At 40.4% G+C, this 17,822-nt stretch overlaps 1 protein-coding gene across 4 annotated transcripts in view; it reads right to left on the bottom strand.

The window, feature by feature from the left end:
• The window catches only part of Pde1c (phosphodiesterase 1C), a 575,927-nt gene that overhangs the window by 377,838 nt on the left and 180,267 nt on the right, over positions 1–17,822 (bottom strand). For all 4 annotated transcript variants that reach the window (XM_085840595.1, XM_029478709.2, XM_085840594.1 and 1 more), the window contains one exon: positions 9,709–9,759. In XM_085840595.1, the coding sequence (XP_085696721.1) occupies positions 9,709–9,759 (51 nt within the window). The remainder of the gene's footprint in view (positions 1–9,708; positions 9,760–17,822) is intronic.

Raw genomic sequence — 17,822 nt, 5'->3', positions numbered from 1 at the left:
AGATTAATTTCAGAAAATATAAAACTCTAATTTATATCTATATAAAATCTTGATAGTATTTTAGTGTGGATTGTGTTAAATCAGGGTATCAATACTGCAACAACTAGTGTTTTTTAATATGTTGTCTCTTTCAATGTGTGAGCACAGCATGGTCTTATGCCATGTAACAGTTTGGTTAATAACAGACTACATACACAATGGGAGCCCTAGAAGGTCAAACTGTAATTGCATTATTGTGTACACATCTTCCAGGTATGGATTCACACAACAACAAATCACCTAAGCAGTGTGTTTCTAGAACATGTCCTCAGAGTTAAAGGGTGTGTCATTTGATGTTTTGCACTTGGAGATGTCTTGCACTTTGAGGTTCTAGGGTTTCTTTCATTAGTATTGCAGTGTCAGCGCAAGTCTTGGATCTACATCTTTGCATCCCACCTGGTTAGAGTACTTGTAAACATCATTGCCCCATTTTTCTGTCTAGCTTACAGCAATAACAATGAGTTTTGTGTGTTAATCTTGTACAATATAACGCAACTCACTTATTCAACTTACTGTTGAACTTTGAGTAGAGTCTTTGGGATTTGTCATTTGTAAATGCTAAATTTGTCATTCTTCCCTTCTGATAGGCTTTTTAAACTCATCCTTTATCCATTAAGGTATAAGATAGAACTTTTAAAAGAATGTTAAATAAGTATAGTATGATATGTGTTCCCAGTTTTAGGGGAAAGCATACATCTTTTTGTCCTTCCATTAACTGTTGAGGTTCTTTCTGTGCATATTCTTTATCTAATCACAAGCCACCCTGAAATCTGAGATTTTTTTTTTACCATGGATAGCTGTTGAGTGTTGTTTAGTGTTCTTTCTGCATCACTGACATGATCATGTGTGACTTTCCTACTTTAGCCTGTTAGTATAGTAGGCTATATTGAATGGTTTTTTTTAGAAGAGTCAATGATCCTGGAATCCATAGAATTAACTCCCACTAGTTGAAATCTATTTTTCAAATACACAGATATTACAAGGGACTAATAGTATTAGCAAATGCTAATACTCTGTTGGGGATTTTCTCATCTATAACTATAAGGTATTGGTCTGTAATCACTTCTGGTACTATCATTGTCTGCTTAATAAATACCTTTATCTAGACAATGCTAGCCTTCAGTTTCCTAAGAAATGATAAAGATATAAATATCTGATGCTCATTTGTATTGATTTACAGTTTTCAGGCATACCATTTGGACCTTAAATTTCAAATTGTGGAAGTTTCTAATTATGTAATAGTGATGGTGCTACGAAATGTGTTTCATTTTGGATACGTTGTGTAGTTCTGTAAGAGTGAAGTATATTTCATCTAAGCTCTGGAATGTAGCTACTGTAGAGATGCTCAGGGTATTTTATTGTCTTTCTGATACCTGCTGGTTGCAATATTCTGTTTCATTTCTTATATTTATGATTTGTTGAAGTTTCTCATCTTACAGATCTTTCAAAGAACCAACCCTTTGTTTTGTTCACAGTCAAGTGTAGCTTAACTTGTGGATTTATTCTTATAAATACAATTAATCTGTTTCTTGACTGTGCCAACATCATAAGGTATACTAATGCAGCCACACTGTCACTCCGTTTTAAATACAGAAGATTTACCTTTCTGGAGCTGCCGTCATAGATATAGTCCATTTTTATACAGCACACCTTATGTGTCTCTGTTTTTAATGTCACTAACTATTGCTCTTTTCTTTATTATTTCTTCTATAGTGCTTGATTTGGATTTGTTTAGCCTTTTCTATGTTCTTAAGATTCACTTTGGGCTGTTTTTTTTTTGATTTTTAATATTTTTATTACATATTTTCCTCAATTACATTTCCAATGCTATCCCAAAAGTCCCCCATAGCGCCCCCCACTTCCCTACCCACCCATTCCCATTCTTTTGGCCCTGGCATTCCCCTATATTGGGGCATATAAAGTTTGCAAGTCCAATGGGCCTCTCTTTCCATTGATGGCCGACTTGGCCATCTTTCGATACATATGCAGCTAGAGACAAGAGCTCCGGGGTTCTGGTTAGTACATCATGTTGTTCCAACAATAGGGTTGCAGATCCCTTTAGCTCCTTGGGTACTTTCTCTAGCTTCTCCATTGGGAGCCCTGTGATACATCCAATAGCTGAACTTAGGATACCCAAGATATAAGATACAATTTGCTAAACGCATGAAACTCAAGAAGAATGAAGACCAAAGTGTGGACACTGTGCACCTTCTTAGAATTGGGAACAAAACACCCAGGGAAGGAGTTACAGAGACAAAGTTCGTAGCTGTGATGAAAGGATGGACCATTTAGAGACTGCTGTATCCAGGGATCCGTCCCATAATCAGCTTCTAAACGCTGACACCATTGCATACACTAGCAAGATTTTGCTGAAAGGACCCAAATATAGCTGTCTCTTGTGAGACGATGCCGGGGCCTAGCAAACACAGGAGTGGATGTTCACAGTCAGCTATTGGGCTGTTTTTTAAATATCTCCATACATTTTGATTCAACAAACTTTCCTCTTAACCCTGTTTGAACAAAGTTTAACTTTTAAGTACCATAAGCTTTGACAAACTTCATCTTTATCCCAACTCAATAAAACATGATTTTATTCCTCTTAAGACTTCATCTTCAGGATGGAAATGTGATATTTACTTACAGTTGTTTGACGATCTGCTTCTTGAGTTTCTCTAATTGGTTCCATTACAGTTAGACATCACATTCTGCATAATTTCTGTTCTTTTAAATTTCTTAAGATTGTTTTATGATCTAAGGTTAGACTATCTTGGGATGTATTCTTTGCATACTTTAGAAGGAAATGTGTGTTTGGCAGTTACTGAATGAACTAAGCACATAACAATTAAATACCACTGACTGTTGGTGGTGCTGAGTTCTTCTTTATGCTCTGTATGTTCTATGTATGGTTGAAGGAGGTGTGTTGACGTGTCCAACTATAGTTGTGTAGCTAGCTGTCTGTCTCTTGTTTTACCTATGTCAGATTTTGATTCACATATTTTACATCTCAGTTCACTGTTACATAGACATGTGAAATTGCTGTCTTCTTGGTAGAATGACCACTATCATGATACACTGTTCCTCATGTTTTCTTTATTTGATGATACACTAGAGATTCTCTTTGATTGATGCTAATGTGGGTCTTTTTTCCATTCTTTGACCTTCAGCTTGCTTAAATGGTTTTATTTGTTTCTTATAGGTAATACATAGTTGGTCATGTTTCTTAATCTACTATGACAATATCTCCGTTAATTGCTGAACTTAGATCATTTGCATATAGGGTATTATACATACTGGAGTCATATTTGTTTTGCTTGTTTTTTAATCCTTCTATTCCTCTTGTGACTTACAAGAATGTTTGTGTATAGATTTCTAAGTAGGTATACTGGATTTTGCATCATACATTGGATATACACAGTAATAATAACTATGTCTTCTAGAGTGATTTTTTTTTGCCAATTCAAGAATAGAACCTTTATATCTACTTATATCCCTGTGGTTGCCCAATTTAAAATAAAATTATGACTATTTAATAGCATTCATAATGATTATATTTGTTTTATGCACCCTTAGAAACACATCGGATAATTGTGATTTCTCTTCAAATACCGTAAGTAATTTAGAAAATCTAAGGTAAGCCCTTATCAACTTGTTCTTGGTATTTCCTGTTCTTCCCTTCCTCATTTCCATGGCTCTTTATTTTAAGTTTCCTTTTGTTTAGGAACTTCCTTTACCCTTCCTTCAGCCTGATTTTTTTTCTTCAACTTGTAACATGTAGATTGTTCCTTTGTTCTGGAGGCCATCGTACTGGTTGCCGGTTTCCTCATTTGTAGTTCTTTCCTGTTATCGCTTGAAGACACTGTGTTTCTGTGGCTCCTGATGAGGAATCTGCCATAACTCAATTTGCTTTCCTTCCACCAGTCAGTTGTCTGTTTACTCTGGCTTATTCCAAAATTACTCCTGAATTTTTAGAAGTTTGACTAAATGTTTATTTTTTTTAATATTTTTTATTACGTATTTTCCTCAATTACATTTCCAATGCTATCCCAAAAGTCCCCCATACCCTCCCCCCTACTTCCCTACCCACCCATTCCCATTGTTTGGCCCTGGTGTTCCCCTGTACTGGGGCATATAAAGTAAATGTTTCTTAGCATGAATTTCATTGGTCTTACTCTCTGACACACAAGCAGAAAAATACGGGATACTGCCGCATTACTGCAAAGAGAATGTAAAAATCCAAGGACCCCACTGGGCTGCTACTGTTCCACTGATATCCAAAAAATAAAAGGAGAGGTAAAATTCTTTGTTCCACATATGTTTTCTACCGATGGTACATCATATTGTCTCTGCTACATTTATAGGTCACCCGAATGAAAGAGAGAAAATGCAGCCTTACATCTCAGTGTGAGGTTTATCCGTCTCACACTCAACAAGAACAGGTGGGATGGGAAAGATGCAGGCACTTTTGGAAAACAAATCTATGTTTTAAAAGTCCAATTTAGGAGATTTCAGTTAGTTCACCATTACTGCAGAACCCAAATTCTTTCATTACATGGTCAGTAAAACATGGTGCCAGCGGCTATGGAAGTGATGTGGCATCAATGAGCTCTACTGACATTAAATTGTCCCTCCATTGCTAGAACCCATAAAGTGCTTTCTGTTTATTATAAAGTACTTTGAAATATTTTATTCAGTATTTCTTTATGCATGTAAAAATGAAAGAGTTTTCAAGTTAACTAAACTATCTTTTGCTGGAACCTAAAACATTGCCCTAATTTTTTTCACAACGAGAGAGTAGAAGACAAATGAGGAGTGAAGTAGTCAAATCACATCTTCCTTGTCCCCTGAAGTCAAAAGATTCTAATCTGACCTTTTTTATTGTATGAGCTTCATGCAGGTATCTAGGGGGAAATACTGCTATTTCTCTTATGGGAAAAGAAGCTGGTCTGCATTTAAGCAAAATGTAAGGTGGGGGGGGGCAGGAGGTAAGATGCTAAGGGCAACAGGGTCTTCAAACACCAACACAATAAAGGAGAGAAAGGTGTTCTGTGTGGGGTACTGGGGTAGTTTACTGGAGGAAGGTGAAAATAAATGGTAAGACATGGAAGAGGGTGAGAGAATAATAAGAGGTGGTACCCAGGAGGTGGCTTGTGGAAGTGGTACTTTAAAGTGTGCCAGGTGGTAGAGCCACCAAATGGACTGTTAAAAATAGTTCTATGGTTCTAAGGTTCTATCAGGACCCATACCAAGAGCCAGAGTCAGCAAATGTAGAATGAATCCAAGAATTTGCATTTCTAGAAAGTTCTTGGGATTCCATGTAAAAATCATGGAGCTGCCATCCCTTCACCTGTAGACATTCTAGAGACACCATTAGGTGAGTGGGAAATGGAAGCTCAGATCCTGAAGAGTGTTGAGTGACCTAGAGCCCAGTACAGGAGCTGAAGTATTGAGAAATACTATGGAGTGTATAGGAGAAATCAAAAAAAAGCTCAAATCCAGCTCCTACTCCCATACATCTGTTTTGATCTTTACTGCAGGACAATCAACATATGAAATGCAGTTATTTAAAGTGTGTATTATGAGATTTTGGTCATAAGCATACACCTGTGATACCATCCCCACCATCAAAATACTTCTGAACATGCCCATCACCTCCAAAGTGGCCTTTGGTCCATCTGAATTTTTGTTTCTTTGTTGGTTGGTTTTGGGTTTTGATTTGGTTGTTTCTGGGGGGGGCTTGTGGTTTGAAACTGTAGTACTAGCTATTCTCTAATATGCTTTAAGAGTGTACTACTAGGTGGTAATCAGCAGATCTCAACGATTTACTCATCTTTCATAACCCAAACTTTATACCCACTGAAAATAACTTCCCATTGCCCAGCAATCTCCTTCCCTTCTCTGTTCCTATGGATTTGTCACTTCAACCTACATAAAACCTTGCATGCTGTTGATGCCTTCTTCCCTGAGTTCTTTATATCTCTTCCATTACACACGGCCCTCAGAATTCTGACGGCCTGGCCATGAGCTGCAGCCCTTCTTTCTCATCCTTGCTCTCATCTGGATTCCAGAATCCATCCCTTCCCAACTCAAGCTCCCTTGTCTATGACAGCCATTCCTAGTGATGACAATATAGGAAACTTCTTTGCACCCAAGCATTCTCTGTCACAATTTAAGCATCAGCATATAGAGGACCATGCTCGTCTCTGGCTCAACCCTGCCCCAGCGCTCATCTCCCAGTGCACATTGCTGCTTCTCCCACACTGCTTCCAGGTAAGGAAATTATTCATCCAGGGCAAAGACCCTCAGTGCTGATTTTAGCTCCATCAGCCCTAGTTGCCTAAGGTCTTCAACAGAAGATCTATCTCTATCAACATCTATACTTCTCTCTCCAAAATAAGAGCGCCAAATCTACAGACATTACTAATTACCTTCAATTCCTCCTGCTGCTTCTGAAACCACTATTTTGTTTTATTTTTATTTTATGTGTGAAGGTGTTTTGCCTGCATGTATGTCCGTTTAAGGCCAGAATATGGCATATGGTTCAATAGAACTGGAGTTGCAGACAGGTCTGAGCCACTGCATGGGTTTTGGGAGCAACCCAGGTCTTCAGGAAGGACAACTAATACTTTCTTAACCACTAAGACACCTCTCTGGTCTAAAAGTTACTATTTTTTTCAATGATTGCTCATCTCAGGGAGACATTTTTCTCCCATATTCTGGGAGAGCAATGGAAACTTCAGAATAAAACTATCTGGCTCTTTACACGTTGAGACCACTGCATCCTCTCCATGTTTCTGCAGTTCCCTGGAACTCCTTCACAGTACAAGTCCAAAAGAACATGCAGCAGCCTCTTAGCTCCTGGAGTGCAGAAGCACATCACGCAGCCCAGGCTTCTTCTGCCCCTCTGTGGCTGGACCTGAGCACTACACATGGCTGTTAACCCCTGACAGGGGAAAGAGCTTTTATGTTTTAAGATTAGAAACAACTTTCTCTAACACACCAACCTTTATGATATCTCCATATACAAGAGGGAATGCCCAGGATAATGATATAGCTTAGCTTCAGGACAAGGCTCATGACAGGTGCAATTTTCAGACACCTTAGCAATACTGTTTATAATAAACCAGTTATTAGGTACTTGCTCTGATTGAGGCCAGGATGATTAAAAGTCAAAGCTTGAAATGCAAGGACAGATGGGATCTGAGGTCTCCCAAGACCCATCCCTAATCCCAGTGTTTCTCTGACCCTCTGGCTGGGTCTAGACTTCACAGCAAAGGCTCCAGTTTGGTATTCCATTGGATAATATACCCTAGCTTGTTGAAAGCTAGACTTTCCACCTAGCTCTGTCTTGTTAAAGAAAATTTGGAGAGAAGTACAGTCCTTTATCCTCCCAGTTCCAGAGTACCATCCAGGTCCTCCCCCTCCTCCCACGCAGAATGCTTCATCCCACCACTCTTTTGGTGTGGTACATGAAGAGTTGGGAATTCAACAGTTGTATAAGGAGAATGTTCTTCCCTTTCTGATGCCATCCAAGTTCCCTTCTCTCTCCTACTTGCTACAAGAAGAGGCAGCACCTAACATGGCCTCTGACTTTCTCTTGGGATACAGCACTCTGTCATAACACTTTCCTTTCCTTCTCTGTGCTGGGCTCATCTCACACGAATACTGTGAACCATTTTCCCTGTATAGACTTCCCCAACCCCCAGCACCCTCATTTATGTCTAGCAAATAAGCTGTCATATGACATGTCACCCTTTCAAATCAGGCACATGGCTTAGAAATTATAGAAGTTACCTACAAGAGAAATTACCCTTTCTGTCCATAAAGGGACTTACTGTTCCAGATCTCCTGGCTATGTGGCTCAAGGACCCACTTCTCTTTCCACACCAAGGCAAGTGTCGGGAACTCTCACTAAGGTAAATCCTGCACACAATCTCCAGATTATCCATCTTTCTGACTATTACTCAAGAGATGAAAAATAAGAATAAAAGGGATAAAGGCATATCCATCATGCTCATTGAAATACTTATTTTGGAAATAATGGTTCCAGGTAGGAGGACAATGAAAAATGGGACCCGTGAGAAGTGAGTGTTCATTCCAGTGTCTACAATGTGAGCACTTAGTTCTCTGTCATTAGCATACATCATTGCAGTTTTATAAAAACCATCTCTGGGAAATCAATCGTAAAAATTTGAAACTTTCTGAAAAGTGGGAGAAGGCAGAGTTTAGAGGAATTTCTATAAATAGAGAAATCATAGTTTTAACTTCATGCATTAAGATCACTCTGGTCATGTCACACTTGGATCTTGTCAACCACACTCGGGGTAAAGTAATGATAGGATAAGATATCAACTTTTTGTAAAAGTTATCACCTTCATTTTTTAGATTGGAAATCCAGGACCATAAAATTGAAGAAAAGCAAACATAACATTGCAGTAAGGAAATCCCACCTATTTTTATTTAAGACATAACCATTTCTCAACTTAAAACAGAAGAAGTTTGTAGTGCATTTCTATCACCCCTGTTCTGGCTCCAGCATCCCCACTGTTTTCACTGGCACCCACTCATTCAGGACATCCACAAACTTGCTATGTGATCTACTGATCACATGGGTATGGAAGCTATTGAGAAGCTTTTGATGGTTACTTTTTTATCAAGATCAAGATCTGAACAGATCTGGTGGGAAACAGTAGCCTGACGTGATATTCCTGAGCCCAAGGAAAGGCATCAATCCATCTGAGCTGTAAAGTGTCACTAAGACAGTGGTACAAGTGCACAAATCCACCATGGGTTGCAATGATGCTGTATATGTGGAAAGGCCATGCAGCTACAAGCTTCCTTCCTTCAGCACCACTAAACCTCCTCCCTCTGCACCGTACTCTGGGGATACCCCTCACACAGTGCCTCTCTAAGTATTGTGACAAGAGTCATCTGGGGATTTATTAAAAATGCAGGCCCGGGTGCAAGAGATTTGGAGTAGGTGTCTGAAGGCTCTGTATCTCTCAAAAGCAAAGGTGAAACTTGTCTACTGCTCTGGAAATCAGACTTCAAAGAGCAAAGCCCTAGAGTTCAGCTTGGAGACCAGAGGTCTCGAGACTAAAAAGCCCATGGCCATGAGTGCCTCGCATGGGATGGGGCAGAAGAGTAATATTAATGTGATAGTTTGTATATTCTTGGACCAGGGAGTGGCACCATCTGGAGGTGTGGCCTTGTTGGAATAGGTGTGACCTGGTTGGAGTAGGTATGTCACTGGGGGTGTGGGCTTAAGACTCTCACCCCAGTTACCTGGAAGTCAGTCTTCCACTAGCAGCCTTTGGATGAAGACGTAGAACTCTCAGCTCTGCCTGAGCCATGACAGCCTGGATGCTGCCATGCTCCCACCTTGATGATAATGGACTGAATCTCTGAACCTGTAAGCCAGCCCCAATTAAATGTTCTTTATATAGACTTTACCAAGACTTATATATATATAGATAGCCTTTACCAAGATTTGTCTTGGTCATGGTGTCTGTTCACAACAATAAAACCCTGACTAAGACAATTAACTAGCAGGAGACTGCATTATTGCTTGAAAAACACCTAACAGAATCACAGAGGTGAAGCACATGAGCAAAGGCCTCTGGTGAACACGTTCTACTGGAGCCCCACAAGAATGAAGCAAGGTTTACTCACGGGAGAAGCGAGCAAGTGGTCTGGCATTCTTGTCTCCTGCTTCATTTGCAACTAGGGAGAAAACAGAGGACATAGTTAAGAACAAGGCACAGCAAAGAGTACCCATAAACATCCCACCCAACGAGAACTCACAGGCCTATTACCAATGCTATTCATTGATTACCCTCCACAATCTGAAAGTAAAGCCCTGGCAGAATGTAGCTGGTGCCCAACTAGAAGCTCTTCCCTTACTGACTTCCATTCATGGTGCTTGAAGGTGCTCTGCACACTACTGGAAGAAAAAGGTAATCTGTAATATCACCCAGCTACAAACCCTGAAACCTACAGCAGCAATCTGCCTCAGAGATATTCTGATCAATAGGGCTACAAATGTTTCAGGAAAAACCAATCACTCTGAAAGCCCATTCCATGAGATCTAATCCACACCTGACACTACTAATGAAGCCAAGAACTGGAGACTAGATGGGCCCTATGGGAAAACCTACTAGTATTATTCTACTAAATGAACACAGTAATAAAATGACTCCTAATGACATATGTTATAACTGTAGATCAGTATACCACTCAACCCTCGTAAGAGTATTCTTATTCTTGCAGTAGATGGCCATTAACAAAGAGATCCACTCTTCCCAATGATGGCCAACCATTGGGAAGAGAGGCCCCTTGGTATTGCTAACTTTATATGCCCCAGTACAGGGGGACGCCAGGGTCAAGAAGTGGGAGTGGGTGGGTAGGGGAGCAGGGCAGGTGGAGGGTATAGGGAACTTTCAGGATTGCATTTGAAATGTAAATAAAGAAAATATCTCAAAAAGCACCGGGGCAGCTAGGGCGCAGGGTCGGCTGACACTCGCCAGCTACCCACAACACCCGCCACAGGATCTTAAGACTTCTGGTGAGTGGAACACAGCTTCTGCTCCAATCCAATTGCGCGCGGGACCTGAGACTGCATTAGTTAGGGAAGCAGAAACCGGCCTGAGTAGGGCCACAGGCCTCATCCGGCCGGATCAGCACAGGGGAAGCTTGAGCGCAGGGTCGCCTGACACCCGCCAGCTACCCATGACCGCCGCCACAGGATTTTGAGACTGCTGGAGAGTGGAACACAGCTTCTGCTCCAGTCCAATCACGCGGGACCTGAGACTGCTTTGGTTGGGGAGGCAGAAATCCAGCCTACATAGGGCCACAAGCCTCTTCCGGCCAGAAAAGCACCGGGGTAGCTAGGGCGCAGGGTCGGCTGACACTCGCCAGCTACCCACAACACCTGCCACAGGATCTTAAGACTTCTGGTGAGTGGAACACAGCTTCTGCTCCAATCCAATTGCACGCGGGACCAGAGACTGCATTAGTTAGGGAAGCAGAAAACCGGCCTGAGTAGGACCACAGGCCTCTTCCGGCTGGACCAGCACCGGGGTACCGCCAGCTTCCCACGACCCCCGCCGCAGGATTTTGAGACTGCTGGTGAGTGGAACACAGCTTCTGCTCCAATCTTTAAACAGTGACAACGATAACAACTAACCCCAGAGATTACCAGATGGCGAAAGGTAAACGTAATAATCTTACTAACAGAAACCAAGACCACTCACCATCATCAGAACCCAGCACCCCCACTTCGCCCAGTCCAGGGCACCCCAACACACCGGAAAAGCTAGACACGGATCTAAAAGCATATCTCATGATGATGGTAGAGGACATTAAGAAGGACTTTAATAACTCACTTAAAGAATTACAGGAGAACATGGCTAAAGAGTTACAAGTCCTTAAAGAAAAACAGGATAACACAATCAAACAGGTAGAAGTCCTTAAAGAAAAACAGGATAACACAATCGAACAGGTAGAAGTCCTTAAAGAAAAACAGGAAAACACATCCAAACAGATGATGGAAATGAACAAAACCATACTAGACCTAAAAAGGGAAGTAGACACAATAAAGAAAACCCAAAATGAGGCAACACTGGAGATAGAAACCCTAGGAAAGAAATCTGGAACCATAGATACGAGCATCAGCAACAGAATACAAGAGATGGAAGAGAGAATCTCAGGTGCAGAAGATTCCATAGAGAACATCGGCACAACAATCAAGGAAAATGTAAAATGCAAAAAGATCCTAACTCAAAACATCCAAGAAATACAGGACACAATGAGAAGACCAAACCTACGGATAATAGGAGTGGATGAGAATGAAGATTTTCAACTCAAAGGACCAGCAAATATCTTCAACAAAATTATAGAAGAAAACTTCCCAAATCTAAAGAAAGAGATGCCCATGAACATACAAGAAGCCTACAGAACTCCAAATAGGCTGGACCAGAAAAGAAATACCTCCCGACACATAATAATCAGAACAACAGATGCTCTAAATAAAGATAGAATACTAAAAGCAGTAAGAGAAAAAGGCCAAGTAACATATAAAGGCAAGCCTATCAGAATTACACCAGATTTTTCACCAGAGACTATGAAAGCCAGAAGATCCTGGAAAGATGTTATACAGACACTAAAAGAACACAAATTCCAGCCCAGGCTACTATACCCAGCCAAACTCTCAATTAACATAGATGGAGAAACCAAAGTATTCCACGACAAAACCAAATTCACACATTATCTCTCCACGAATCCAGCCCTTCAAAGGATAATAACAGAAAAAAAACAATACAAGGACAGGAACCACGCCCTAGAAACAACAAGAAGGTAATCCCTCAAAAAAACTAAAAGAAGACAGCCACAAGAACAGAATGCCAACTTTAACAACAAAAATAACAGGAAACAACAATTACTTTTCCTTAATATCTCTTAATATCATGGACTCAACTCCCCGATAAAAAGACATAGACTAACAAACTGGCTACACAAACAAGACACAACATTTTGCTGCTTACAGGAAACTCATCTCAGAGAAAAAGATAGACACTACCTCAGAATGAAAGGCTGGAAAACAATTTTCCAAGCAAATGGTATGAAGAAACAAGCTGGAGTAGCCATTCTAATATCTGATAAGATTGACTTCCAACCCAAAGTCATTAAAAAAGACAGGGAGGGACACTTCATACTCATCAAAGGTAAAATCCTCCAAGAGGAACTATCAATCCTGAATATCTATGCTCCAAATACAAAGGCAGCCACATTCATTAAAGAAACTTTAGTAAATCTCAAAGCACACATTGCACCTCATACAATAATAGTGGGAGACTTCAACACACCACTTTCACCAATGGACAGATCATGGAAACAGAAACTAAACAGGGACACAGAGAAACTAAGAGAAATTATGAATCAAATGGATCTGGCAGATATCTACAGAACATTCTATCCTAAAACAAAAGGATATACCTTCTTCTCAGCACCTCATGGCACCTTCTCCAAAATTGACCACATAATTGGTCACAAAACAGGCCTCAACAGATACAAAAATATTGAAATTGTCCCATGCATCCTATCAGATCACCATGGACTAAAGCTGATCTTCGATAACAAAATAAATAATAGAAAGCCAACCTTCACGTGGAAACTGAACAACACTCTTCTCAATGATACCTTGGTCAAGGAAGGAATGAAGAAAGGAATTAAGGACTTTTTAGAGTTCAATGAAAATGAAGCCACAACATACCCAAACTTATGGGACGCAATGAAAGCATTTCTAAGAGGAAAACTCATAGCTCTGAGTGCCTCCAAAAGGAAACTAGAGAGAGCACACATTAGCAGCTTGACAACATACCTAAAAGCACTAGAACAAAAGGAAGCAAATTCACCCAAGAGGAGTAGACGGCAGGAAATAATCAAACTCAGGGGCGAAATCAACCAAGTGGAAACAAGAAAAACTATTCAAAGAATCAACCAATCAAGGAGCTGGTTCTTTGAGAAAATCAACAAGATAGATAAACCCTTAGCCAGACTCACTAGAGGGCACAGGGAAAGCATCCTAATTAACAAAATCAGAAATGAAAAAGGACACATAACAACAGATCCTGAAGACATCCAAAACACCATCAGATCCTTCTACCAAAGGCTATACTCAACAAAACTGGAGAACCTGGATGAAATGGACAAGTTCCTAGACAGATACCAAGTACCAAAGTTGAATCAAGATCAGGTTAATGATCTAAACAGCCCTATATCCCCCAAAGAAATAGAAGCAGTCATTAATAGTCTCCCAACTAAAAAAAGCCCAGGACCAGATGGGTTTACTGCAGAGTTCTATCAGACCTTCAAAGATCTAATCCCAGTTCTTCACAAACTATTCCACAAAATAGAAACAGAAGGTACTCTACCCAACTCATTCTATGAAGCCACAATTACTCTGATACCTAAACCACAAAAAGACCCAACAAAGATAGAAAACTTCAGACCAATATCCCTTATGAATATTGATGCAAAAATCCTCAATAAAGTTCTTGCTAACCGAATCCAAGAACACATCAAAACAATCATCCATCCTGACCAAGTAGGTTTCATCCCAGGGATGCAGGGATGGTTCAATATACGGAAATCCATCAACGTAATCCAGTATATAAACAAACTCAAAGACAAAAACCACATGGTCATCTCCTTAGATGCGGAAAAAGCATTTGACAAGATCCAACACCCATTCATGATAAAAGTCTTGGAAAGATCAGGAATTCAAGGCCCATACCTAAACATGATAAAAGCAATCTACAGCAAACCAGTAGCCAACATCAAAGTAAATGGTGAGAAGCTTGAAGCAATCCCTCTAAAATCAGGGACTAGACAAGGCTGTCCACTTTCTCCATACCTATTCAACATTGTACTTGAAGTCCTAGCCAGAGCAATTCGACAACAAAAGGAGATCAAAGGGATACAAATTGGAAAAGATGAAGTCAAAATATCACTTTTTGCAGATGATATGATAGTATATATAAGTGACCCTAAAAATTCCACCAGAGGACTCCTAAGCCTGATAAACAGCTTCGGTGAAGTAGCTGGATATAAAATTAACTCAAACAAATCAATGGCCTTTCTCTACACAAAGAATAAACAGGCTGAGAAAGAAATTAGGGAAACAACACCCTTCTCAATAGTCACAAATAATATAAAATATCTTGGCGTGACTCTAACTAAGGAAGTGAAAGATCTGTATAATAAAAACTTCAAGTCTCTGAAGAAAGAAATTATAGAAGATCTCAGAAGATGGAAAGATCTCCCATGCTCATGGATTGGCAGGATCAACATTGTAAAAATGGCTATCTTGCCAAAAGCAATCTACAGATTCAATGCAATCCCCTTCAAAATTCCAAATCAATTCTTCAACGAATTAGAAAGTGCAATCTGCAAATTCATCTGGAATAACAAAAAACCTAGGATAGCAAAAACTCTTCTCAAGGATAAAAGAACCTCTGGTGGAATCACCATGCCGGACCTAAAGCTCTACTACAGAGCAATTGTGATAAAAACTGCATGGTACTGGTATAGGGACAGACAAATAGACCAATGGAATAGAATTGAAGACCCAGAAATGAACCCACACACCTACGGTCACTTGATCTTCGACAAGGGAGCTAAAAACATCCAGTGGAAGAAAGACAGCATTTTCAACAAATGGTGCTGGCACAACTGGTTGTTAACATGTAGAAGAATGCGAATCGATCCATTCCTATCTCCTTGTACTAAGGTCAAGTCTAAGTGGATCAAGGAACTTCACATAAAACCAGAGACACTGAAACTTATAGAGGAGAAAGTGGGGAAAAGCCTTGAAGATATGGGCACAGGGGAAAAATTCCTGAATAGAACAGTAATGGCTTGTGCTGTAAGATCGAGAATTGACAAGTGGGACCTCATGAAACTACAAAGCTTCTGCAAGGCTAAAGACACCATCAATAAGACAAAAAAACCACCAACAGATTGGGAAAGGATCTTCACCTATCCTAAATCAGATAAGGGACTAATATCCAATATATATAAAGAACTCAAGAAGGTGGACTCCAGAAAGTCAAATAACCCCATTAAAAATGGGGCTCAGAACTGAACAAAGAATTCTCACCTGAGGAATACCGAATGGCAGAGAAGCACCTGAAAAAATGTTCAACATCCTTAATCATCAGGGAAATGCAAATCAAAACAACCCTGAGATTCCACCTCACACCAGTCAGAATGGCTAAGATCAAAAATTCAGGTGACAGCAGATGCTGGCGAGGATGTGGAGAAAGAGGAACACTCCTCCATTGTTGGTGGGATTGCAAGCTTGTACAACCACTCTGGAAATCAGTCTGGCGGTTCCTCAGAAAATTGGACATAGTACTACCGGAGGATCCAGCAATACCTCTCCTGGGCATATATCCAGAAGATGTCCCAACCGGTAAAAAGGACACATGCTCCACTATGTTCATAGCAGCCCTATTTATAATAGCCAGAAGCTGGAAAGAATCCAGATGTCCCTCAACAGAGGAATGGATACAGAAATTATGGTACATTTACACAATGGAGTACTACTCAGCTATTAAAAAGAATGAATTTATGAAATTCCTAGCCAAATGGATGGACCTGGAGGGCATCATCTTGAGTGAAGTAACACAATCACAAAAGAACTCACACAATATGTATTCACTGATAAGTGGATATTAGCCCAAAACTTAGGACACCCAAGATATAAGATACAATTTGCTAAACGCATGAAACTCAAGAAGAATGAAGACCAAAGTGTGGACACTGTGCACCTTCTTAGAATTGGGAACAAAACACCCAGGGAAGGAGTTACAGAGACAAAGTTCGTAGCTGTGATGAAAGGATGGACCATTTAGAGACTGCCATATCCAGGGATCCATCCCATAATCAGCTTCTAAACGCTGACACCATTGCATACACTAGCAAGATTTTGCTGAAAGGACCCAAATATAGCTGTCTCTTGTGAGACGATGCCGGGGCCTAGCAAACAAAGGAGTGGATGTTCACAGTCAGCTATTGGATGTATCACAGGGCTCCCAATGGAGAAGCTAGAGAAAGTACCCAAGGAGCTAAAGGGATCTGCAACCCTATTGTTGGAACAACTTGATGTACTAACCAGAACCCTGGAGCTCTTGTCTCTAGCTGCATATGTATGGAAAGATGGCCTAGTCGGCCATCAATGGAAAGAGAGGCCCATTGGACTTGCAAACTTTATATGCCCCAATATAGGGGAATGCCAGGGCCAAAAGAATGGGAATGGGTGGGTAGGGAAGTGGGGGGCACTATGGGGGACTTTTGAGATAGCATTGGAAATGTAATTGAGGAAAATATGTAATAAAAATATTAAAAAAAATAGGTTTCAGCTGGGCGTGGTGACGCACGCCTTTAATCCCAGCACTTGGGAGGCAGAGGTAGGTGGATTTCTGAGTTCTAGGCCAGCCTGGTCTACAAAGTGAGTTCCAGGACAGCCAGGGCTATACAGAGAAACCCTGTCTCAAAAAACAAAAACAAACAAACAAAATAAAATTAAATTAAAAAAAAAGAAAATATCTAATAAAAAAGAGAGAAGAAGAAAGAAAGAAAGAAAGAAAGAAAGAAAGAAAGAAAGAAAGAAAGAAAGCCCCAAGGATGACGTTATGTCCTCTATCTTGTCTCCATAGTTTATAATCAAGTATATGGAGCCACAGTCCCTAAGTCTACAATTTATATCCCTACAACTTTGGACCAAACTAAGCTACCTAGTATCCTGTAAAAACATAAGTTTCACATACTTTTATGTTTATTTTTTGATTTTGTGTTTGTATGCATGTGTTAAGTGTGTGCAAATATACACACATGAGCATTATGTATGTGTGGATGCAGCTGCACACAGGCCACAGCACGGGTGGAGGTCAGAGGATAACCTCAAGGAGCATTCCTTCCCTTCCTCCTTGTTTGAGAGAGGCTCTCTGTTGTTTTCCCACTGTGTATGCCAAGATAACTGGCCCCTGAGCTCCTGGGATTCTCCTGTGTCCTGTGTTCATCTCCTCATAGAATCACTAGGATTATGGAGGCTCCGCCTAGGCATCTAGCTTTTATAAGTTCTGGGGATTTGAACTTGGGTTCTCACACTTGCGAGCCCTGCAGGTACTTTTACACACGGCACCATCTCCCAGCCATTGCTAAATTTAAATATCCCATTTATTCTCATTTAAGATTGATATGTGGTGTCCTATATATCCATGAAA

This window comes from Mus caroli, unplaced genomic scaffold (genome assembly GCF_978045245.1).
Source record: "Mus caroli unplaced genomic scaffold, Mus_caroli_1 scaffold_7, whole genome shotgun sequence".
NCBI lineage: Eukaryota > Metazoa > Chordata > Mammalia > Rodentia > Muridae > Mus > Mus caroli.
The sequence above is the reverse complement of the archived record's forward strand: the minus strand, read 5'-3'. Positions and strand labels throughout refer to the sequence as shown.